The sequence below is a fragment of the Pinus tabuliformis genome, chromosome X (assembly GCF_031772625.1).
Source record: "Pinus tabuliformis cultivar Carrire ecotype Pingquan chromosome X, CPIR1, whole genome shotgun sequence".
Lineage (NCBI taxonomy): Eukaryota > Viridiplantae > Streptophyta > Pinopsida > Pinales > Pinaceae > Pinus > Pinus tabuliformis.
Genome location: NC_142308.1, coordinates 780,584,350 through 780,609,854, shown reverse-complemented (window position 1 = coordinate 780,609,854; position 25,505 = coordinate 780,584,350). Strand labels below are relative to the sequence as shown.

Here is a 25,505-nt window from a genome sequence, read left to right as displayed (position 1 = left end):
GATATCCATACAAGGCATAGAATGGTGACATACCAATGGACATGTGATGTGTAGTGTTGTAGCAGTACTCCCCCAAATGCAGCCACTTCAACCATGCTCGCTATCGCCCACTGACATAGTTACGCAAGTAGCCCTCCAGCCACTTGTTAACTATCTCTGTCTACTCGTCCGTCTGTGGGTGATAACTGGTACTCGGTGTCAACTCCATCCCCACCAACCAGAAAAGCTCCTACCAAAACCCGCCCATGAAACGGTTGTCCCTGTCACTGCTGATGGTCTTAGGAAGACCATGTAGCCTGAAGACCTCTCTCAAGAACAGCTCAAACACCTGCGCTGCTGTGTAGTGTGCGGATATGGCGAAAAAACGTGCGTACTTTGTCAGTCGATCAACGACGACAAAGATACAATCCTTGCCCTGTACCATGGGCAACCCTGTGATGAAGTCCATCGAAATACACTCCCATTTCCCCTTCGGAATGGGAAGAGGCTGCAATAATCCTGCGGGATGGCTCATCTCCCCCTTGTTCCTCTGGCAAATATCACACTCCCGGATATGCTAGAGTACGTCCTCCTTGAGGCCCTTCCATGAGAACCTCTCTCTATTGGCCCTGTAGGCTTTGGTAAACCCCTGATGGCCGACCAATGGTGAATCATGTGATGCCTGAAGTATCTTCCTCTTGAGCTGAGATCTCTCAGTCAAGAAGATCCGGTCCCTGTAGTAGATGATCTCATCGACCACCCTGTACCTGTCACCAGCCACCTGCCAATCCAGAACCTCACATGCAAATCTGTCCTTGGAGTACTCTACTAAGAGTCGAGCCCTCCAGTCTGTGTCCAAGGTCATAAAGGAAACGTAGCTGGTCTACACAAAAGGGCATCTGCTACCACGTTGTTCTTACCCTTGACATACTCAATGTGAAAGTCATACGATTGGATCTTACTGATCCACTTCTATTGCCTCTCCTGTAGCTGTTTCTACTCCAAAAAGAACCTGAGGCTGTTGTGATCAGTCCTCGCCCTGAACCTATTACCCACTAAATATTGCCAGAACTTGGCCAATGCATGCATAATGGCCAGCATCTCCTTGTCGTATATAGAATACAACCTCTCGTGCGGAAGGAGCTTCCGGCTCTCAAAGGCTATAGGGTGACCTCCCTGCATCAACACTGAGCCGATCCCCTCTCCTGACGCATCACACTCCAAAACAAATGGTTGCAAAAAATCTAGCAATGCAAGCACTGGGCAGCTGCCTATAACCTCCTTGAGCCTGTCAAAGGCTCGCTGCGCTGTATCTGACCAACTGAATGCCCCCTTCCTCCTCAGATCTGTCAAGGATGCAACAAGCTGTGAGAAACTCTTGACGAAATTCTGGTAGTAAGTACAAATGCCAATGAATCCCCGAAGTTCTGTCACGCTCCTCGGCTCCGGCCAATCTCTGATGGCCCTGATCTTCTCCTTGTGGAATCTCACTCCGTCCACCCCTATGATGTGTCCCAAGTACAACATCTCCGTCAACCCAAACTCACACTTGGAGAGCTTGGCATAGAACTGTTGCTCCTCCAAGATGTGCAACACTATCTCAATGTGCTCGAGATGCTCCTCCCAAGTCCTACTGTAAATGAGGATATCATCAAAGAACACCAACAAAAACTTCCTTAAGTGACTGCGGAAGATGTGATTCATGCAGGACTGGAATGTAGCTGGGATGTTGGTTACCCGAAGGGCATCGCCAAAAACTCAAAGTGTCCATAGTGACACCTGAAGGCGGTCTTGGGAATGTCCTGCTCCCTCACGCGAATCTGATGGTACCCAGATCTCAAATCAATCTTTGAGAAGAACTGTGCTCCTCTCAACTCATCCATCAACTCATCGATCCTGGGTATGGGGTACTTGTTCTTCAGTGTCTTCTTGTTCAGGGCCCTGTAGTCAATGCACATCCTCAATGTGCCATCCTTCTTCTTCACCAACACCACGGAAAAAGCAAAAGGACTCGTGTTGGGCCGAATGTGCCCAAGAGCCAACAACTCCTGAATGGCCCGCTCAATCTCATCCCGATAGGCCTTGGGATGCCTATAGGGGGTAGTAATCACTGCCTGTATGCCCTGCTCAAGCTCAATGGTGTGCTCAAACCCCCAGTCCGGTGGTTGTCCCGGCGGAATCTCCCCAAACACTGTGGCATACTGGTCAAGGATGGACTGTATCTTTGGGTGCATCGTCTGCCCTGTAGTCCCTGCCTCTGATGCACACAGCTCCACTACCCACTCTACGTCTCCCTTTCAGAAGACTGCCTCCATCCGATGAGCCGAAACAGTCTGAGGCGGATATGTGTGCTATCCCTGTATCTTCTCATGCCTCCCTATCTTCTCATCATCCCACTCCATCTCTAGGGCCTTCCAATCTGTCATGAGTCATGACAGCCAGTATCATGTTGGTGTCTGGAATGTTGACCACGAAAAAGTGGTCAGTCAGTGTGTAGGTGCCCATCGTCAGTGATAACTCTGGGACATAACAAGCACACACCATGGTTTGATCTCCTGGGACCAAAACTGAAAATCCATCAAAGCTCTCTGTCTATATACCTCTCCGCTCAACCATCTGTACATCGATGAAGTTGTGGGTTGCCCCACTGTCAACCAAAACCGATACTCATTGGCCACGTACTGTCCCCCGTACGCGCAGCGTCAAATACTTGGGAACTCCTCGCAATGCTGCAAGGGCCCCTCCGGTAGGTGCAAAAGTTGCACCCCCTGTTGCTGCTGGTGGAGGTGGAAAAGGATCCTGTGCGGCATGACTATCTCCTGCCTCCACATCATCCTCCTCATCCTCTTTCCCGCTGCTCTCGAAGAAGACCTCAATAAAGTGTGCTTTGCCAGCAGCACCTCTATGTCCCGGCACCCACGAGTCCTGACAGGTAAAGCACAATCGCTTCTTCTTCAGCGCCCTCCTGGCATCATCATCAATCCGTGCTCGTCATGGATTCTCCTTTGGAGGCGGAATCCTCACATCCTTCCCCTTAGGCTGGAAAGCCTGTCTCTGGAGGTAAGGTGTCTGGGTCCTAGGTAAGGCATCCTGTAAGTCCCAGGTCCTGCTAATAGCATCCTGGAGTGTGGCTGGTCTAGTGGATCTGACTAGACCCCGAAGTGGCTCTGCTAACCCCTCAACGAACATGTAGATTCTCCGTGCCGCAAATAGATCTGGCACCATCACTGAAACCCTCAAGAAGTCTGCAATGTAGGTCTCTGGGCTCCCGGTTTGTTTGAGCCTCATCAACTCAACAAAGTGCTATTCCGGATCCCTCCAATCAAACCTCTCTATCAATCTCCTGGTGAACTCGGCATATGTCGTCACTGTGGAGTGTCCGAGTGTAACCATCCCATGGAACCACCAATCCTGGGCCTTACCATCCAAATGTAATGTTGCCACCTTGATGGCCTTTGTCTCCGACATCTAGTTAAGCTGGAAATAGATGTCCAGTTTCTCCACTCAAGACTTTGTCGAATTGTTTGATGAACCATCAAACGTAGGCAAGTGGAATCTACTAGCTGTGTGGTGGGTGTCTCCATCATGATACTGCCGGTATCCTCTGTGATGGTCGTGGGGTCTACTATCCCGCTGGAGCTGAACAAAGTCTCTGAATGAGAGAGCATCCCTGAAATCCTGCCCATAGGCTTGGTACTCTGCAAAATAATCGCCCATATGACCGGGCTCTACCTCCTGCTAGGCTCCAGCCCCTGTGTCTGCTCCTAGGAAAGTGGGCATGGTAGGGCGTGTAGGGGCATGTGAGGCCATCTACTAAGTAGTATCACACTGAGTGGCACCCTGCTCTAGGAAATGGTGGGATGTACCCGATCCCTCACCAACCTAGAAAACCCGTGGGTTCTCAGGCTGTCTAGCCTCCACCGCCGTGAATCTCTGCCCCATCACCTCGATCTGTCTCGACAGATCCTGCACTGATTTGAGGAGCATGTCCGCAAATCTCTTCCCGTCATCTGCCATCAGATCCTCCAGCTCTGCATCCACCACAGGCTCCTCCGGTTCTATGTTCACCATAGTCCTCCTGTTCTGTGTCCACCACCCGAACACAGTCTCCCCCTCCGTAGGTGTTCTCCAACCTACGCTCAATATCTTTGTATTTCCTACCTTTGTAACAGATGTAGGGCTTCTCCCTCGGTGTCATAGACTGCTAGCTCCACAGGCTGAGCCAGATCTATGCTCTGATACTACTGTAATAACCCTTTTTAGGGATATCCCTCAAACACAAGCAAACTCCAACCAGAGACGGACTGGGAGGGTGTTTACCAGATATGTCGCCTCTGAAAAGAGGACGAGATCTGGAGGCTACCTGGCCCTTTCCAGACTCTGTCTAAGAGTATAGGAGAAAAACACACAAGTGGTATACTAGCCGGGAAGCTCAAAGAGATAAAAATAACAATAGTGCAACATACAATAATGTATACATGGAATGTAAGCAAATACTCTAGAAATGCAGATAGAAATGCTAAGCCATTTTATTATACTGAGTAATGGATAGAGTAGAAGAGGTGATTAGAAAGATAGCACCTTGACTTGCACAAGGCAAGTGAAGAAATACACTCAGAATGGTAAGGAAATGCCCTCTCTCTGAACTGCGTCCAAGCTGCCGGAGAACTGTTGTGCTGCTACTACTGTTGGAATCAAGTGACGTTGGTGCTGCTCCCCTCCTCAAAAAACGTTGAAACTATGGAATTAGCCTCTGCTCAATAAACCCAGAAAAGCCCAGAAATCTTTTCTAAAATAGTTGACCCCCGAAAATCACCCTCTTTGAGGATCTACGCTATCCCTCAAGGCTCTGCGCTACCACTAAAGAGAATCCTCCAAAACTCTGCCCAAGACTCTGCCAAAATCCTCCAGTATGCAAGGGTTGATCCCTTGCTCAATCTCCAAGCTCAAATCCTCCACATAAACCCAATCCGAAGCTCCTACCAAAAGAGACTGCATCCTCCTCTCTCAAGACTGTGCAGTCATCAAAATGCTTAGTTCCTCCCCAACTCCAAAGATCGATCCTCCTGCAAAAGACTGATGAAACTACCTTGCCCGAGCAGGCACTCGAAGTCCCCCGGGGCTAAGGGTGAGATCTCCGAACAGAGACACCTGATGCACTAAACAGTGTTGCAGACAGGCTAAACAGCCAACGTGCTCTAAGTCGAAGTGACTAGCTCAAATGCAACATAATCGAATACCAAAATGAGGAGGCTCCTCTCTCCTTTATAGCGTTGGCCTCTCTCAAAACCCTAAGGCCCACCTCCTCCAACGTAACCTCTCTCTTGCCACGTGCTCCTCTCCATCTGTGTTGTCCCTCCAAGTGTCTACGTGGGCCCCCTTCTCTACGTGGTCCTTTTGGCCCCCTTGGCTCCCCCATTTAAGTTACAACGTTGTGCTACTAGGGAGTGACTTTATTCAAAAAGTGAGTTATGTCCCCCTTTCCTCACCTTTTTATTTGTAAATAACTATAGAAGGAAAAATTGAGCAAAATCGAATATTCCAATTAGCCATGGCTAATTAGGAATATTACGAATTGTCAAGGTCGGCCTCAGTCAAATGTAGGCTCAAGAAGCCCAATGGATGTATCTCCTCACCCTCAATGAATTGTATAAATAGGAGTGACCTCTCTCCTCATTTGGACATCACTCATCACAACATACATCTCTCTCTCCTCTCTTGATTGGTTCGTACAACTTGGGCAATCTCTCTCTCTTCTTCACATGTGTGGCAGGAGGCCAAAAATTTTAGGACAAGGACAAGCCGAATTTCATAGAAACAGACCAACGTTGACTAGGGCTCATTTGAACAAGTTTTACTTCGGTTTTCAGGGAAAATTTTCATTTTTCCTAGGCCGAGTTGTTGGGCATAGATACCGAGGTGTTTTGGGCAAGTTGACTTCAGCATTTACTTCAGATTTGGGCGCAAAAATTACAACAATGTTTCTCTCTCCTTTGACTGCTTTTGACTTAACTGTTTTGGGTTGACTTTGACCCTCTTTGAAGGCCGAATTGGACTATTGTTGACAAAGCTGCTTGGAGGACGTTTTGGTGTTGATTTGGCCAATGTTGACTTTCTGGTTAGGGCTGCAGTTGACTGTTGATTTTGACAGGGTTGTTTTGACCATGTATTGGGCAAGTGAATTTGATCTATGTACTCTCTCTCTCTGTTGAACTACTGAATAATAATAAGAAGATTTGATCAAAGGGTTTTCCCCACATTGGGGTTTTTCCCTGGCATTTGCCAAATCTTGTGTCCTCTTGTCTTGGCTTGTCTTTTGCACATGTTTTATGTTCTATCTACATTTATTGTCAATGTGAATAAGTTAATGTGATTGCTACTAGTTATAATTGGAAATTGTTATTGGGCTGCTAAAGGAACATTGAAGTAAATTGCGCTAAAGCATAGAACTATTATCTAAAATTAACAAAAGTTGACTCAATTAACAATCTCAATTCCTAACCTCACATGTCAGGACCTCCACTAGATCGTTCTAAAATGCACAGTGAGAATTTATGTCTGCCTCTTTGTTAGTTTTTGTAGCATCGGATGTGTTCTAGCCTTGAAAATTTGTGGAGAGGCTAGAATACATGAGATCTCCAAAACCCAGAAATCATTTTTGGAAATTCCACCTAGAAATGACTTAATTAGATTATTAACCAATTTTTAAATATTTCCTAAGTCTAAACTTAGGGAATATGGTTAATTAATCATAATTAATTAAGTCAAGGCAAATCGACTTCAAGATGATCCTAGCCATCGATTAAGATTTAATCTTGGTCATTGGAGTCCAAACAAAGGATTATAAGAAGTCGATGGGCACTTGGAGAAAACACTTGAGTAGTTCGATTTCATGAGCAGATCAATTTCCGGAGTAGCAACAGTAAGTTGCGGGAGAGAGAGCTAGTGAGATCGAAGCAATGAGAGAGGGGCAAAGACAGTGAAGTCAGAGGAAGGTTTCCAAATCCGGTGAGTGCATTTGCAGAGAGGCAAGAGAGCCACAGAGAGGCCGACGTAGGGGCAGCGCAGTAGCCTCTAGAGGCAAAGTCGATTTGCTGGGAGAGATTGATGTTTTTAGTTCCAGAGGCTGGGAAGGAATCCCATATGGTTAGCAAAAGGCAAAAGGATTCATCAGAGTACAGTCCAAGACTAGACGTCCATCCAGCGGCGCAGAGCCTGACACAGGCCGAAATTCTGAAGACAAGCTGTGCTGGGAGATTGCCTGTGGGGCTAGGAATTCCTCTCCAGGTTTTCGCCAGTATTTCTCTGTAGGATTGCCAATATCGGCACCCAGTTGTAAGATTATTTCACTATTGCATAATTATAAAACACTTATTCGTTGCACCAGTTTTCCCAAGTTTGGCTTTTCCGGGGACTTTTGTCCAAAAATAATTGTGTTATTTTATGTGTGTGTGCTAGCATTTCTTCCAACATTTATTCTTCCGCGGTTTTATTTGTGTAGGTTGCAGTGTGATTTATTCAGTATTTTTTGTAGCAAACAGTAAATAAATTGTTAAATTAAATTAATAATTAGGAGAATAATTTTCAATTGCTGCAATAGGATTCCAATTTGGAATTTTCACACCCTATCACTCCCCTAGCAATGCAACTCAATGATCCATTGTGATTCTAGGCAACTCAATCCCTTATTTGACCTCTGGATTTCAAAAATTGGTAATCTCATAAGACTTGTGCACCAGCAAATTCAGTCAAGTATCAAGAGCATATAATTATCCACATGGCCTTTGACTTGGAATGCACACACCCTTAGCAGACCCTCAACGAATCAAATCTCAGGATTAGGCAGATCGGTTTATATCCCACGTATTATTTGGCTTGCCAAGTAATGGGAAATATCATCCAAACACTGCAACTTAGCAAGTCTACTAAAAATCAAGAGCAGCGAGCTCAAGATCAATCTAATAAATCGGTCCTTGAGTATTTTGTCCAGCGACTATTGATCTTTGGAGTGATCTATTCTACCTCAGATCCTATTCCATAGTTATGTTTTAAAATTAAACGATTCACCAAACATTAAATGGCATTTGGCCTTGAGGAAGCCCACGAGCTTCGGTCTTACAAATTCCCTAGCTTGGCCTCAACAATAGGATAATTTTGGCCCGTATAAAAGGCTAAGATTGGTCTTCAAGGTGTTACAATCTTAGCCCGTGATCAAAGGGATTCAATCACTACAAAAATAATAAACTTGTTCTGACTCGGCCTTTGCTCCTACAGTTAAAGTTGATTGTTGGACGATGGTGATACTGTTTTCCTGAGACCCTTGTTTCAACTTGTGAATGGTTCCCTCCCACAGTCGATTTGCTTGGAAAATTGGTACTCAGTCGAGGAATGATGATCTCAAACTCAGCCCTTAAAAAGAACCGATTGGTGCCCTATTACCCACCACCAGTGGGTGACCCCCATGGGGGAAATTTTTCTCCTAGTTTTGTCTTCAACCGACAGCCAACAACCCCTTGCAGTCACTAGATAGCTTGATGTGTCACCATTCTCCACCACCTGAGCCAGCGATAATGTGCCCTCGCCCATCTGTAATGATCATGTGTTTGAAGGTGGTCCTTCCAACCCCGAAGGTATGGCTTTTCATTATGTCATTGGGTATTTTTGCTTACTTATCATGGACAGATTTTGACATGGATTAGTGGGGGGATTCGGAGGAAAGAATAGGCTTCATTTGTACTCGTCCCCATGTCCAACTTGGTGGTTAGTATTGTATCCTAGTCCTGTGGGATCTCCTCTATTGGCTACTAGCTTTAGGAGTGGCACTACGTGGGAAATCCAAATTTTTGTTGTGTGGTCCCACTTCCCGACATCACATATATCACTCCCCTCCACCCATTATAACCCCTTTCCACGTATTTCCCATTTGGGTCCACATTTGTCCATTGGATCCACAAGGAGTTGGCCTCCCCCTCCTCTTGTCCACAATTTGGGTCAAGCCTAGAACGATGCCCCGGAAGTGGATGCAGCTAAAAAGAAAGTTAAAAGCATAATTTGGAGGAAATCCATGGCAAAATATGATGCATGGGACATTGTGCCAAGACTGGAGGGGCAGTCAATTTCAAGTGGCTCTTTAGGAAGTACCTTCCTCACTAAGAAGGAGCAAGGTTGCTTGGGAGCGAGAGCGGAAGGAGGGAGCCGGAGCGGGAAGCGACATTTTCAAAAGCTCCAAAGTTGGAAGCGAATTTTATATAATATATATTTTGATGCATATATGTCAACAAAAGCATGTAGAATGATGAATTAGTTATAAAAAGCATAAAAACATGGATTAAACCATATAACATCAATCATCTAGTAGTTACAATCTTCATCAACCACAGGTCCACAAGTTACAAGTTTTCATTTATATAGTATGTAAGGGTTCACATAACCAAAATAACATCCAGTGCAATCCATCTTTGAACCGAGAATACATCAACAAACAGGCTCTAGATAGCCTCTAGCATCCAAAAAATCATGCTACAACAAATACCTACATATCATGAAAATCATTGCCTATCTTGGGATCTTGGTCATTAATACCACCCTCTAAGCATTAACATAAGATAGAAAAAATGTAGCATGTCAAGTCAAGATTTTATTTAACTGATGGGTACATTTTTAGTAGGGTCATGATAGTGGAGTTCAACAACCAATGTCACAAACATCAAGGTACATAGAGGGATTGGTGTTCTTGATTAAATACAAGTTCCATGTCCTAGTACATGACAAATCCAATGGAAACATTGCAATCCCCCAATCCTGAAATCCTGAAAAACTAATAAGTCTGCTGGATTTTGAGTGAGGTCTAAAATTGTACTTTCTCCATATGAAATCCAACTAGGTTGGAACCATTCTCAAACATCCCGAGTCATTTCATGGTAATGTTAAAAATTAAGTAAAAGTGACATTCTCTTTTAGCTATAAAAGAGAATGCCACTTTTACATTAAGAATTTAACATTACCATGAATTGCATAGCAATACTAGGGCCATAGGCTTGATCATTAAGCTGCCCCACTCAAACAGTCTTGTTTCTTTGAAAAAAATTGAGTTTGGAACATGTTTGCAAAAAACAATTTATGAAAAAACTAGGGAGCGAAATTTTTTTAGGGGGTGGGACTGCCCTGCAACCTTGAGAGGGAGTGTTGATGTTTGCATTTCGAGCAAGTAATTCCTCACAAGCCTAAATATCTAGACATTTGGAGTCGCCTAATTGATCCTTAACCTTAGCAATTACTTTAATTATTAAAGGTAATTGACTTTTACAAGATAAAGGAAGTTAATCTAATGAAATGCAAAGATTCTTTGCATTAGTGAATTAGATGAATCTCAATCGTTGATCTCAAGTGATGTTGAGATCTAAGCTCAATCATCAATCACAATGGGGATTAGGGTTGTGGATTAGATCAATAGCTCAAACTTATAAAAAGAAATCTAGGTTAAGGGAGAAACTACGTCTTGAGCACAAGACACAATGAGAATGAGATCTCCGTGATAGGGTGGAGAAGGACTTCCATTCAAGTGTGTAGGGTTCAACGAAGAGTGCAAGGGATGGCAAGGAAGGATCAAGATCAGCCAACATATCAAGGTACAAATCAACAGTTTGAACTTTGAACAGCTAGATCAAATTCCAGGTTTATTGTTGTTTATATTTTCCTCAGTGGGCCATTATCCCGAGAAGGGAGCCCTTGTAAGTTCTAAAGTTATTTGAATGAAGAATTGATTAGGAAGAAATCTTGTGTGCATGCGATTGAGGTTGGTATATTGTTTTTGCTTCCACTATTATAATATGTTAAGATCCCAGTCGTGTCTTTTATTTAGTATTAGTGCAAGAAATCTGCAAGGTAGTAATTGGCCAGGTTGTTAGGGTCAAGTAAAATTAACAGGAACAAGACTATCTTGGTAGGAGCAATAAAAGTGGAAGAAGCTGACAAATGGAAGAACATGTTTAAGAGAAATTATAGAATTCATAATTAATTGGAACAAACAGCAGACAGAAGATGCAGCTTGGTAGCATAAGTTCCTCATACAAAAACATCCATAGCTAATCAAGCATTGAGGGCAACACTTGTTTGAAGGAGAGGGCCATTACATTGCTATTATTGTATTATTGTTGTCAGTATTGTTTGGCTCACTATTTGTAATTGTACCTTGTCTCCTATATATGCCAAGGAGATCTAGATTCCAGGATAATCAAGATTTATTTGAGGCATAATCTGTAAAGTAGAAATGTTATTCATTCACTTGTTATCATTGTCAAAGTGTGGCTTTTCTTATTCTTTCTATTCTTATTCTATATTGTCTATACAATTGTGGTAATATTTGGATCACAACATTGATGTCTTTTAACCTTTTTTCCAACTCGAAAAACCTTCCCACATGTTCCTCAGGCTTCAGATCATACTCCTATTCCACTCACATTATGAGGTTTGAACCCTAGCTTCAACGTTGAAGCTACAACTGAATGAACAATCTTCCCATGAAAATGTATTTTGACATATTCCTACAGCATTTACATCACATGCATACCTCTTGAAGGCGCCAAAGTCCGGAAGGACGCTGCAAAGACCTAAGAAGACTGCATAAGGAAACACAATGTGTATAGGACATTGGTGCTACCGAAAGATGGGCAAAATTTTGTCCCTGGATTCAATATGAAACCAAACGCTTCAGAAAAATAGTAATAAAAATGTATTTTCATTATGAAGAGAGAACATTTATGTTTCTGCATAATGAGCAGTTCATGATACAATCTGGCACTAAGCAAAGCACAATAACAATAACAAGAAGTATAACATAACAAACCTGAAAGACATGTAGTATGAGCTGGACTTTATTATTGCTTCCTCCTGAAGCAGTTGCAAGTGCCTCCTGAGGGAAGATACAGGCAGAAAAGGAGAAAATCCCAGCATCCCATAAGGTTGCAATCCATTCTGCAACATCCTTTTGAAGAAAACCAAGTTGCACATAACCAGTATCTAAGAATTTTGTGGGACTATAATTAGTCAAAAGATCTGCATGGTATTAAGCATAACCTTACAATCATGATTCTCACCAGGCTTTAATCTAATCTTGAAACTGTATAGAACTTATCAAATTTCAGGGCAGAAGTTTACAAAGTGATAAACTCATTAAGGTAATACTAGACTAATATTAATTAAGTACAAAGGAAACCTACCCATGATTTGTGAAAATATCTACTCTTCCTGACAGTAAAAAGAAGAAAAAAACCTAACTCCAGAGTGTTTTGCATTAAATAAAGAAAAACCTTGTTCTGGGAATAAATCTTCACAGGAGCTGTTTATGTCATAGACAATGACACTCACAGCATTTGGATCAGCAGAAATGTTACGTGCCCGTTTCAGCAACACTGGTATTAAGCCTTCCATATCTCCCCTCGAACCACCGAGTATCCTTGCAAGAGCCCTCAATCTTGCACCCTTTGGGTCAGCTGCAGAACAAAATCGATGGCTTAATCCCACAACAGAAGTTGGTACAATGCCAAGATACTGTGCACTGGAAGATCTCCAATTTGAGGACTTGGATGAATTGGACTTGGATATACCCTGCATTGCAGAGACATGTAAATTTATATATCTCTTGAAGAATGTAAGCTTCCACTGATCTTAGACAAATACAAAATACATTAAAGAATGTAAGCTTCCACTGGTCTTAGACAAATACAAAACACATTTAAGGTTGCACTGCATTTGAAGTTTTATCCTTGGTCCTCACACCATCACTCATCAATAGAGGTTTAAGCAAATAATTAAGGAATTTTATCGTATAAGTATATATAATACAAGCTTTTGAGAAAAGAACGTCAGCTGGTTCAAGTGATGAACATAACTCGAGATTTGAGAAGTGAAAGAAGGTTCAACAAGAAAAGTAAAAATGCTACAGGAGAAGAATGATTCAAGGTTTGAATAATGATACAAATAAGAACAAAATTTATGTTTTAATATTAAAGTATATTTTTGAAAGATAATTCGAATTGTTTGTTCAAGAAACAGAAATTAAGATTCTTTATGACTGACATAGAATTGTTTTTTAAACCACGTGAAGTGAGCAAAGTTCGTTCTTCAAGTTAAATACTCCAGAAGACTTGGAATATGTAGATCTCCATTAGGATACAAGAATATATATTAAAATGTATGAATGAGAATGATGATACAAATGAGAGTGAGGGGCCTGCTTATATACTAGGCAGTGCCTCTTCATGGAAAGTCATGTCCCATTTAAACATGTCTCTTTAGTATTAATTACTAATTAACTAATCATTATTACAATTATCCTCATTATTTATATTTATATCATTTATATATATTTATTTGTAACATTGCCTTCCTCCTCAAAAAAGCTTTGTCCTCAAAGCTTGTTGATGAAAGGGCTTGATCTCTTTTTCTGCTATGAACGTCTTCTCGTCTCAGGACAGTCATCTTTGTTGATACAAGTTGATATGTTCCTTGGAGTGACATATAAATTTGTCGCACAGAGAAGGGATTGGACCATCCCAGATCAATCTTTGTGGAACCTTGCGGTGATCAGAAACTTGTGATGAATTGTTATCACTAGACTGAGTTGTGCGCACTTCAGTATTCTTCGGAACATAAGTTTGTTGTTTATGTTCTGAGTGACACAGATTCATAGATTGATTGAGATGTTTGTTCTTGTGATTTGGATGTAGATAAAGACTTCTTTTAGTTTCCCTTATCATGTGTGTTGTGAGATTCTGATTTACTTCAGGTTCCGATGTCGTCGAGCTGGTTACAGAACCTTCACTTGGGATGTTCATCGTCTGAACTGCAACATCTAAGTTTGTATTTTCTTCAGCTTGCTTGTCTTCTTCTTGAGTTGTGACATTCACTGGATCAGTATCTGTTACTTTCTCTTCCACTTGGACTTCTACATTCGATGCTTCCTTCTCGATAAACTGTTGCACCTTATTTTCCAATGACTTCTTGTCCTTCTTAAGCTTCTTAATTTGTGTCAATAATTTTTCACTATGGTCTTTAAGCCGAGAAACTTCTTCATTTTTTTCAGCAATGATCTTGTCGACTTCACTTTGCATATTTTGTAGAACTTTTTTACCTTCTTGAAAAATTATTTTTGAAATATCTTGTGTCTTCTGGTGTTATTGAATTTGGCTTTAATGTAACACCTTGGAGTGTTATTTTCTTCTCCCTGTAGGAAAATGTTAAAAACTTTTTTTCGTATTTATAATAAAGGACCCTAGAGTTTCCATCCAAGGTCAGCCCAAAACAATGTTACTATCGTCAAAAAATAAGGTTTTCACAGTGAATTGTGAGGTAAAAGTATAATCCCCAATATTTAGTTGTAGATTGTTTGTCATATTGTTTGTCACTTGCGTCAACAAAATTTGTTTTGATTATATTCGATTCAGGAATTACTAGTTGGTTAGCACATTTAGTACTAACATAATTACTATCTTCAGTAGGACTGATAGAGATTATAATATCTCTTCCTGCGAGTGATCCTTTGATTTTAAATAGTGTACTAACACATTTACTAAAAGTTCTAGGAAATCTTTCACTACTCTTGGTTTCCATTTTTTTATTTTTTCTTGTTTTCTTCTCTTTTGTTTTTTCAAAATGAGCTTAGGGCTTTAAGGGTAACCCTTTTTCAGTGCTATAATATATCACTTTTTCACTTTAACTTCTTTTTTCACTCTTTTATATATATAATAATTTGATAAAAATATTCAAAAATTCTTAAAACCTTGGCACCTTTGTGTCTTGACCTTTTTAATATCACCCTTTATCTACTTGAATATCTTATATTTTCTTTGTATTTATTTTTAGATTATATATAACTCATGTTTGTCTCTTAACCCTATAATTATATGAAATTATGTTTTGCTTTGATAAAAAATCGTTTGTACGTATTTGATAAAAAGTCACACTAGTACGTATATGAGTCACAACTTTTGACTTCACTAGGCGACTACCAAAAACTGTACGAATTGGAATGAAACAAAAAATCTGGACCGATGTACAGAGAAGGAAAATGAATTGCAGTTTTTTATTTAATTTAATTTGGGCTATTTGGGATTTGTATGGACAGCATTGGCAACTGTGGCCTGCAACTACGATGACGACCCAAAGTGGCGTTTGTAAATGGTTGCAAAAAATCGCTAAAGTTGTGGTCAACTCACTTCTCTAGTTTGCAAGTATTAATACCACAATCACAATGGTCAACGCCCTTCGCTTGATGGAAACGAGTTTATATAGATCTAGAAATGTGTGCGAGTTTAGTTGTCCTTGCACGAGTTCAAGCTGCACAACAATAAAGCTTGATTCCTTCACGATTTCGCAGTTGCTCCTTAATCCTTTTATGGTTATTTTTTTCTTTTCTTTTTTTAAACAACGAAGGTGTAGTCGTGCGGCAGTGGGAAGGTGGAGAAGAGGTGGTTGGCGAATGATGGAGGCGGCAAAGGTCTCAGTCGAGGAGTGGCAATAGGATATAGCGGTTGCGTCAGCAGATTCTGTTGCGGTTGGTCGATGGCTCGTCGATGGTGGCCTTGGTATGTCGGCGTCAAACGGAAGCTCTTGTAGGTGCTATTGTTATTTTTTTATATATAATTTTTATATACATTTTTTTTTTGTCATGTAGTTTTCCTTTCTATATATGTATTTTTTTAATCATTTTTTATATTTTCTTTTAATTTGATTTTTTTGAATTTTTGAATTTTTTTAATTAATTAATTCTTTTTTTTTTAATGAATATATATATATATATATATATATATATATATATATCCACTTTTTTCTTTTCTTTTTTTATCTCTTTTCTTCTTTTTTCCTTTTTATTGGCCAAAGGTGTAATAGCGAAATGGAGACCCTCCAAAAGCTTGTAGCGAAACACTCCAACTGCAACAAGGTTGACGAATTTGATGGCCAAGGGACTGGATTGGAGAGCTTGGCTCTGTGCAGCAGTGGAGCAGTCAGAGGATTGAACTGCACTGATATCAAATGAAGTGAACAAATCTCGTTCTTCAAGTTAAATACTCCAGAAGACTTGGAATATGTAGATCTCCATTTAGGATACAAGAATATATATTAAAAGGTATGAATGAGAATGATGATACAAATGAGAGTGAGGGGTCTGCTTATATACTAGGCAGTGCCTCTTCATGGAAGGTCATGTCCCATTTAGATATGCCTCTTCAGTATTAATTACTAATTAACTATGTTGTAGGAAACGTAGGGCAAGGGGGCGTTTCCGTACAGAAACGGGTACGAAACGCTGAAAAGTGTATGGTGCGGCCCTGAAACGCGTTTCAGGCTGTACTGCCACGTTTCACGAAACTGAAACGTGGCCAGTACGGCCTGAAATGCGTTTCAAGACCGTACAACTCACGTTTCAGCTTTTTACTTGTGTTTTCTTTTTTTTTTCTTTTTTTTTTAAATTAATTTGTTTTCTAATTTATTTTCAGGTTATCCTAGTGACTTCTAGTTGCTCATGATGCCTGTCTAAAGTTATAAAAGTGAACTTTTGCCCTAGTGTTGATATGCAGTTCATGGTAATGTTAAATTCTTAACATTACCATGAAATGACTCAGGATGTCTGAGAGTGGTTTCGCCCTCATTAGATTTCATATGGAGAAAGTAGAATTTTAGATCTCACTCAAAATCTAGCAGACTTATCTGTTTTTCAGGATTTCAAGATTGGAGGGATTGCAATGTTTCCATTGGATTTTATCATGTACTAGGGTATGGAACTTGTATTTAATCAAGAGAACCAAGCCCTCTATGCAGGGGAGACTCCCAATAATGAAGAGCATGTTGGGTACTAGGGTATGAAACTTGTATTTAATCAAGAGCACTAACGTCGTTCGACTATGTAGGAGGAGACTCCCAATCAAGCACGAGACAAGAAATTAGAAATTTCTCGTGGCTGATTTTGGATATTTCTATTTTGATTATGTGAACATTCATGAGTAAATGTGATGTAAATTTAGAGACTTATAGTTTATGCATTGACAATTGACAATTTTATCATAATGTAATAAATTAGAATGTATCATATATGCTTTATGATTGCACATATTTCTTAAATGTCCTAATATATATCTATATATATATATATATATATATATATATATTCGTGTTTCCCCGTTTCCAAAATTTGGGGAGGTCGCGTTTCGTATCGGTTCCCGTTTCGGAAACTCGTACCCGTTTCCCCGTTTCGTGCAACCTTGCTAATTAACTAATCGTTATTACAATTATCCTCATTATTTATATTTATATCATTTATATATATTTATTCGTAACACCACGAAATTTTTTTACACTAGTATTAAGCCTTTAAGGGTATTAATGAAGTTAAAGGTTCTTATGAATATTATTTTATAGTCTTCTATGAAAAAGGATGTGGTGCTAATGTTGGAAAAAGGGTAGTAGTAGAGTGTTAAAAAAATTGAATAAATAATGAAGCAAAAATGAAAAGGTCTAGCTTAAGGGAAAAACCACACGAGAAAAATGATAACAAACTTAAGAGAAAAGAGGTAACTTAATATTTAACGTAGGAATTACACATGTTAATGTTATTGTGATTCATTTTATTCTAAAGAAGATATATAACAGCTTTCCAAGATCAGCTAAGCCTAAACCCATCCTTTATATTAAGGTTTCTAGGTCACTTTTCAATCTCTAAGATCTCGCTATCTAGTTTTGGCCAAAACCTTGACTTTGTCAAAATTAATGGTTTGCTTGGTTTTGTAAGAGTTTTCTACCAAAGCTGATTTATATATTATTGTGTGTCTAATTTCTACTATATATACTATATATTCCCCGAGTCTCACCTACATAGAACGACCTAATTCAAATCATGACTTTATTAGATAACAAGAACACTTAAATTTTAATAAATTCCAAAGTCCATGAAGTACGACCATCAAATATAAAACTCTCCCATAATGGTCGTATTACATAGAATTTCTTGACCAATCAAGGTCTTTGTAGGCCCCTCCTAAGGGATATCTTCACTTTGTTAATTTTTTTGGAGTAGATTGTTCTTTGCTGAAGATAATTGCAATTTTATACTTTTCAACATTTTCATATAACATTCATCCCATAATATCATTTCATCCTTAGCAATTATGTAGAGAGAACAATAACATCAATAATGCAACGAAACAATAAAGGAACAGTAAAAGAAAAGCATGCACAATAGAGACACCAGAATTTAGGTCAGAGACCAGGGCAAAACCCCACAAGGGGGAAAAGCCAACCACATTCTTCTTCTACTATATATTTCATCAAATGTTCAGCTGAGATACAATGTACAATAAGTATGAGATGCATCAATCACATCGGGCCTCCTAGGGCCTGTTGTCGCCCAAATTATACAGGTAAGATGCGACAACACTCAAGACGGTGGTTGTCACTCTGATCCCCGCTTTCTGTTCTAGCTATCTCCCTACAGCAGGCTACACTAGCTACATGGCGTTGGTCAGCCAATTAGTAGATATCAAGCCTTCCAGTTATGACAAGGCTACACGGGAGCAGGTGTGGCGGGATGAAATGGTTGAGGAATATTCCTCAATCATGCAGAATGATGTGTAGAGGGTTTTACTCAGACTGACAGATAGGACGGTGGTTGGATCTTGTTGGATCTATAAGATCAAGCACAATGTAGATGGTAGCATCGAGAAATTCAAAGCTAGGTTCATGGCCAAGGGGTTCTCTCAGAATGAGGGAATAGATTATGAGGAGACATTTGCTCCTATGGCCAGGTGCTCACCACTCTGTGTCAACTACCCTATAGAAGTACACATTGTTTTCAAAGCATTCTATAATGTTCGAGCAGTGAAACATCCAAAGATCATCATCATCATCTTTCAACAATTTTGTCAAATTTGTAATTCCAAATTTCGCAGCCCTGTCTGGCCATTGTAAAAATGATTCTAGTATGTTTATGAAGCCTTCTAAGAACATCTAGGTAAGCCTTTGTTTGTTAGCAAAGAGTTTCACTCTAGGGAGTATTTTACCCTCCGCCAATTATTCGCATTTTCTAACCCAAATAATTGGCTAAGCTTTTCTCCCACACATACCCCAAATCTAGAGCGGGGTTTGATTATAAGGTATTAGGTGTAGTCCTAATGTTATTGCGTCTATGTAAATTCTCATACTAGATCATGTCTTGAGTCTTACAAATTTTGGCGAAGTCTAGGTGTCTAATTTTAATTATTAAAATTTCCCACGGGTCGAGATCTTAATAATTATTTTGATGTAAAATGTAAAATGTAATGTCGATAGAAGTTGATGGGGGTAGAATACTCATAATTAGAACTTCTACACCTCAACTTTCTATTTAAACACTTTTTGAAGGTTGAAATCATGTCTATCCCCTCAAATTATTTTTATTTTTGACAAAATGGCAAAAAAATAGCCAGAAAATGGTCAAAAAATTAAAATGAGAGAAAATAAAAATTCTCTCCAAGTGGAAAAACGAATTTTTGGAGAAAGTGGACATTCCCGAGGAAGATTAAATTTGAAAGACTCATTTCCAAGGTAGGAAAATCCCACCAAAAAATCCTTGGACCAGAAAAAATAATTTATCAAGGAAAATCGATTCTCTGTGTCTAGGTGGTTAAATTGAATGAGGAAATTTCGAGGAAAGAAATTGGAAAATATTTTTGAGGCCCTCTATCAAAGGAAAAAATTATTTTTTTAAGAAAAATCAAACCTTTGGACCTTGGTGGTTAAGTCGAAGAGCATTTTTCAAGGAAAAAAGGTTGGAAAAAATATTATTTGGACCGGGCTCAAAGCCTTTTTCAACAAATTAGAATTTATTCTTCCAAATTAAGGCACAAGATTAAATTTTGGTATGAATCAAGCATCAACTAAGAACCTATAGTGGGACTTCTGAAGGCTCATCATAAGATCACATTGGAGTTTCTTGCCTTTTGCTCTACCAAGATCATCTATTTAAAAAAATTATCTCATCTATTTCCAAGTACCTTTATTGAATATTTGCTATTTAGAGAGATATTGTCATTGTAAATTTGTAAATAAATTTGTAAATAGTTTCTCTAACCCTTGTATATATATATAATTTTTTTTCTTTTGTATATAATATATATAGCCACCTGGGGTTTTGAGTTTCGTTTTTCTTGTGGATCTAAGGAAGATGGCCAGGGTTTCTGTTTGGACTCTTTTTGCAGGTACATTTATCTCAAGACCAAAGAGAAATCAAAGTTGTGAAGGCTCCAGCCCTCACCTAGCCTAGACGGTTAGGGTTTAGGGTTGTCATTGCATTTTTTTGAGGGCCTTTTTCCAATCTCGCAAGGCCGCAAGTGTTTTAAGGCCTCTTTAGGCCTCTCAGTGGTCAGATCTGCAATAGCAGAGGCCTCGTTCATCAACAAAATACTTTTAAAGAAGGCTGCAAGTTTCTGAATCCCTAATCTCACTGCTAGTTGAAATTCTAGCAAGGGTTTTACATTCAAAAAAAATTACAGCTAATTTTCTAAATTATTTCACTACTGTCTCAACTGGAATCTGACTTGATTTGACTTTTGCAGGGTTATAGATCAGTTTTTTTGGGGCTCAGATCTCATTACAGGGCTTATTGGGCTGGCCACCAGCATATTATGGGCATTCTAGCCCTGGCAGCAGGCTTGCTTTGGCCGATTAGCCCTAGCCGTAGACCTATATGGGTCTTATACTTGTCGCATGTGATTTATGAACTAAACCCTGGTGTTTTGCAGGCCTATCTCCATTGTTTGCAAGGTTTATAATCACTTGTGTAAGGCTTGAAGTTAGCATTCTCTGATCTGATCCTTGGAGATTCATTCTAGGCCTTATCTAGCCCAGCTGCAAACCTTCTTGGGGGTTTGTTCATACCTTATTTGCTTCAGGACTAACAGTTGATTGATTGCAGGTATATTTCTCATTCGTTTGGAGGGTTTATCGTTGGCTTTTTGTGGCTAGGGCATTGCACTTTGGGTTCTCACATTGGCATATCATCTGTTGAGAATAAGTTGCAGGCCTAGGAGACCTTCTTCCTCCTAGTCGTGATCCTCTAAGAGGTCGAATCCACCTCTGATCTGAAGCATATTAACTAGAGGCTGATCACAACATAATCTAATAATTCAAGGCTTGCAAATAAATGAAATTCATCACACATAATCCATAAAAAAAATCAACAATGTGTCTAACCCTTTTCTCTTCCTGGGTCATCGGTTCTGTGTGACTAATCTGCATCGACTGTGGACTTTTTTGAAGTCTGGCGCATGTTCTTTATCACTGAAGTATACTTCTTATCTTCGTGTGCCTTTATCTCTGCATTTGGCAGCTTGAGGGTTGTTGGTAATAGAATTGTTTACCATCTCTGTCATCTTCCCAGGGTATTGGGACTCGGGAGGAGCCTCTTCTTCCATCTTCTTTTAGTCTAGACACTAACTCTTTGTTTCACCCTTGTTAGATTAGGACCTCATTGTTGTAGTTAGATCTAGTCTCTAGTTTGCATCTTTCATTTATCGTTGTAAGCAATCTCATCTGTCATTGGTTATTTGTGTGTGTATCATTTAAGTTTCAATTGTCTCTAATTGTTATTTCATAAAGTGAAAATCATCCTAAAAAACACTATAACTAAGGCATTTGAAATTGTTGTTAATTGTTTCAATGAGTAATCCTGAAGTGTTTCATTTGCTCAATATTGAAATCTTAGTCTTGTGTTCTAAGTGATATTCATATGCATGGTTATAAGTAATTTACATCTCCTACATTGAGGCATATTGCCATTATTATATCTCTTTGAAACTATCTAATATCATCATCATTTGCACTATCATTCGAGATTAGTGTTGCATCCTTAAAACTTACCTCCAAGCATAAGCTTGGTTGATAGAGAGATAGGACTACCTTTTTCATACCAGTTTGAGAAGCTTGACCCTTACTCAACGGTTAAAATAGGTGACCTTGCAGTTCTCTTGTGGGAAATCCATTGTAGGAACGGAGGCATCTAGGTCGTTAGAACTCCTGGGGACGTATCGTTAATGAGGCCTTAGCCTCCTTCCCCAAGACTTCTTTCTACAACCTTGTTTAAGACTTGCTTCAAAACAATTGAGGAGAATGATTTCACCTAGATTAAGCATATAACTAAAATCTACCAAGATCCTGCATCTCACATTAGATAGGTCATGTGTTAAAATTGGCAACTAGGGCCAAACTCCATGTGGGTCACCTTATTTATGGCAGCTGATATTTTTCTTGGATTCCTCTCTCCGAGAGGTGTAGGATTGATCTAACGATCATCCAATTCCGACATGTATTCATGAAGATATGAATTTATTTGTATTCTTGACAATTTTGTCAAGGTCTGCCAACAAGCCAAACAGTGTTTTACACCGCCAGCTTATCTTCAACGTGGTATATAAAAGGAGGAGACCTTGTGGCATAAACTCACTCATCTCATCCTTCATTCTTCTCTCTCCTAGCTTAATTGGGTGTGCGTAGGAGGAGCCGGTCTCTCACACGTGGAAAGAAGGAGGACGCAGATCTAGTTAGGGCAGCATTGACTTGGGTTGACCGAGGTGCAGGTGGGCAGATTGGACAACGTTGACCAGCGTGGAGACTTCTTTGACTGCGGATTGGGTTGGGCAGCCTCTCCTAGGCAGGCCGCATTTCTGGGCAGCTTCCTTGACCTGTTTTGACCAACACTTTGACCAGCGTTGACTGTCAAAGGTTGACCGCAGATCTGTCCTAGTGTTGACTGCAATTTGACTGAAGATTTCAGACTGTTTTGGGCTGCCTATTCTTGCTGTTGGAGGCCGAGTTGACTGAGGTTGACTAGAGGTCAAATCTGACCTGTTTGACCAGCCTTGACTTTGCTGGTTAGGGTTTTGTTGCTGCTGTCATAAAATTACAGATTTGTATAATTGTACTATCTCTCTCTCTGCTGAATTATTGAAGAATATAAGAAGAATTGATCAAGGGTTTCCCCGCATTGGGGTTTGTCCCTGGCTGGTGCCACATCTTGTGTCCTCTTGTCTTGGCTTGTCTTCTATTGTTATTTTTATGTTCTATCCACATTTCACTATCATGTTGGTGTGATTGCCATTCTGGAAATTGATATTGGGCTAATAAGAAAATTTGAAGTAAATTGCTCTTAAGCATAGAACATACCATAAATTAACATGGTATCAAAGCTAAGGTGAAGACAAAGCCCAAGCAAGATTGAAAGAGAAATCACCAAAGACAGTTGGAAAGGACAAACGGCTTCATGGGTTCCTCATCCCACTTCCCAGCCGAAGACAAGCTCCGTGAGAAGTTTGACTCTCATAGATGGAAAATGTCTATTGATCTAACATTAGAAGAACAAGACGTGTTGGACTATGTGAGGGGTAAAATCCCGGAGCCTCCATCAAATGCACCAGCTGCTACAAAGAAAAAATACACTAAGGGTGAAGTCAAAGCCAAGAAGATTATCCAAGATTCAATTGACAAGCGTCTGGTGCCCTACATTTCCGAGTTGAACGCCTCCAAGGAGATCTACGACAGATTGGTAAGCTTGTTTAAGGTTAGTGATGCAAATCAAGTTTTGTTCCTCAACAATAAGTTGAAGGATATTAAGAAGGGCAAGGACGAGGATATTCAATCCTACTTCTTAAGGATCACTGAGATCAAGAATGATCTTCTATCAATTGGAGAAGTCATTCCTAACAAGGAACTAACTATCACTACCCTTGGAGGGCTCCCATCTGAATGGTATATATTTAGAACCACTCTTCTCGATAATGATCGAAATCCAAGGCTTAAAGAATTGATGTCAAGATGCATTCAAGAAGAGACAAAGATGGTGGAGCAAGAAATGCCTTCAAACAAAGGCAACTCCATTGCTTTCTCCTCCCATGCCAAAAGGAGAAATAATTCTCGGTCTAAAGGTCATTTCAAAGGAAAGCCCGGATCGAAGGGTGGAAGGAAGGGAAGATGCTTTGTTTGCAATAAATTTGGCCACTATGCAAGGGAGTGTCCAAATAGAAAGGACACATCACATGATGATGATCAAAATCACTCCAAGGGCAACTTCAACAACAACAATCAAAGGAATGGCAAAGGAAAGAGGAATGTGGGAAATCAAGGAAGTAGTCAACCCTCCAAGAAAGCAAGGAACTCCAAGTATGAATCAAATGTTGTTAACAATAAGCAAGATGAGTATTATCTTATATCAGCCCTCTCCACTACCTCTCCTCCGGACTCGTTGGGAAATTGGCTTATTGATAGTGGTGCCTCAAGGCACTTCACTGGTTACAAGGAAGCTCTCTCTAATCTGATAGAGAAGGAGACAAACTTGGAGATTATTCTTGGAGACAATTCCACCTATCCCGTAAAGGGTGTAGGGAATGTTACTCTTCAATTAAATCAGGGTAACACGATCCATTTGCAAGAAGTTTTATATGTACCTGATCTCAAGAAGAACTTGGTGTCCATTTCGGCAATGGAAGACAAAGGCTACAAGGTGGCATTCATCGATGGAAAGGTACGTGTTTGGAAAAAGAATTTTAAAGATGCTTTTACTCTTGGGTTCCAAGTTGATTCTTTATATCAAGTTGGAGGAAGTCCATTGGGGGTCATGTCTTGTAACACATCTCTTTAATCTAAACTATGGCACCGGAGGGCTCTACCTGATGTGAGACAGATGGTGACAGGGATGCCTGAGTTCAAAGTAGAGCATGAAGGTGTATGTCTGGAATGTGTTGAAGGAAAGCTTAAAAGGGGACCATTCCCCTCAAGTAATAGCAAGACCTCCGATATTTTGCAGTTGGTTCACTCCGACATATCTGGTATGATGCCCGTAAACTCTTTGGGAGGATATCTATATTATCTCACTTTTACAGATGATTATTCTCGCAAGACTTGGATCTACTTCTTGAAAAAGAAGGATGAAGTGTTCACCTGGTTCCATCACTTCAAAGCCTTGATCGAAAATCAAACCGAGAAGAGAATCAAGATATTAAGGATTGATAATGGGACTAAGTGTGAATTGTTCCATGACTTTTGCAAAGAAGCTGGCATTAAGAGGGAGACCACAACACCATACACTCCTGAGCAGAATGGTGTGGCTGAAAGGAAGAATCATACGATTGTGGAAGTTGTTCGTGCCATGCTCCATGATCAAAGGCTTCCAAAGTTTCTATGGGCCGAAGCTGCGAATACCATTGTATATGTTCAAAACTGATGCCCTCATCAAGCATTGGATTCCAAGACTCCCGAAGAAATGTTCACTGGTAAGAAACCCGATGTCTCTCATTTTAGAATTTTTGGAAGTCCCGTATACTTTCATGTGCCGAAAGAGAAGAGAAGCAAATTGGGTGCATCTGGAAAGAAAGGAATCTTTGTGGGCTATAGCGAAAATTCTAAGGGCTATAGAATTTATGTGGTTGGTCAAAGGGAAGTTGAGATAAGTCATGATGTTACCTTTGACGAAGATATGGCTCTGTTGACCACTACCGGTCAACCGC

General features: G+C 40.1%; 1 protein-coding gene across 4 annotated transcripts in view; it reads right to left on the bottom strand.

Moving 5' to 3' along the window:
• The window catches only part of LOC149142182 (forkhead-associated domain-containing protein / FHA domain-containing protein), a 500,049-nt gene that overhangs the window by 260,884 nt on the left and 213,660 nt on the right, over positions 1–25,505 (bottom strand). For 2 of the 4 annotated variants that reach the window (XM_089446328.1, XM_089446332.1), the window contains 3 exons: positions 12,288–12,585; positions 11,825–12,033; positions 11,549–11,662 (listed from right to left, as the gene is read on the bottom strand). In XM_089446328.1, coding sequence (XP_089302454.1) covers positions 11,549–11,662; positions 11,825–12,033; positions 12,288–12,585 — 621 coding nt within the window. The remainder of the gene's footprint in view (positions 1–11,548; positions 11,663–11,824; positions 12,034–12,287; positions 12,586–25,505) is intronic. The other 2 variants (XM_089446329.1, XM_089446331.1) reach the window with 2 other exon arrangements.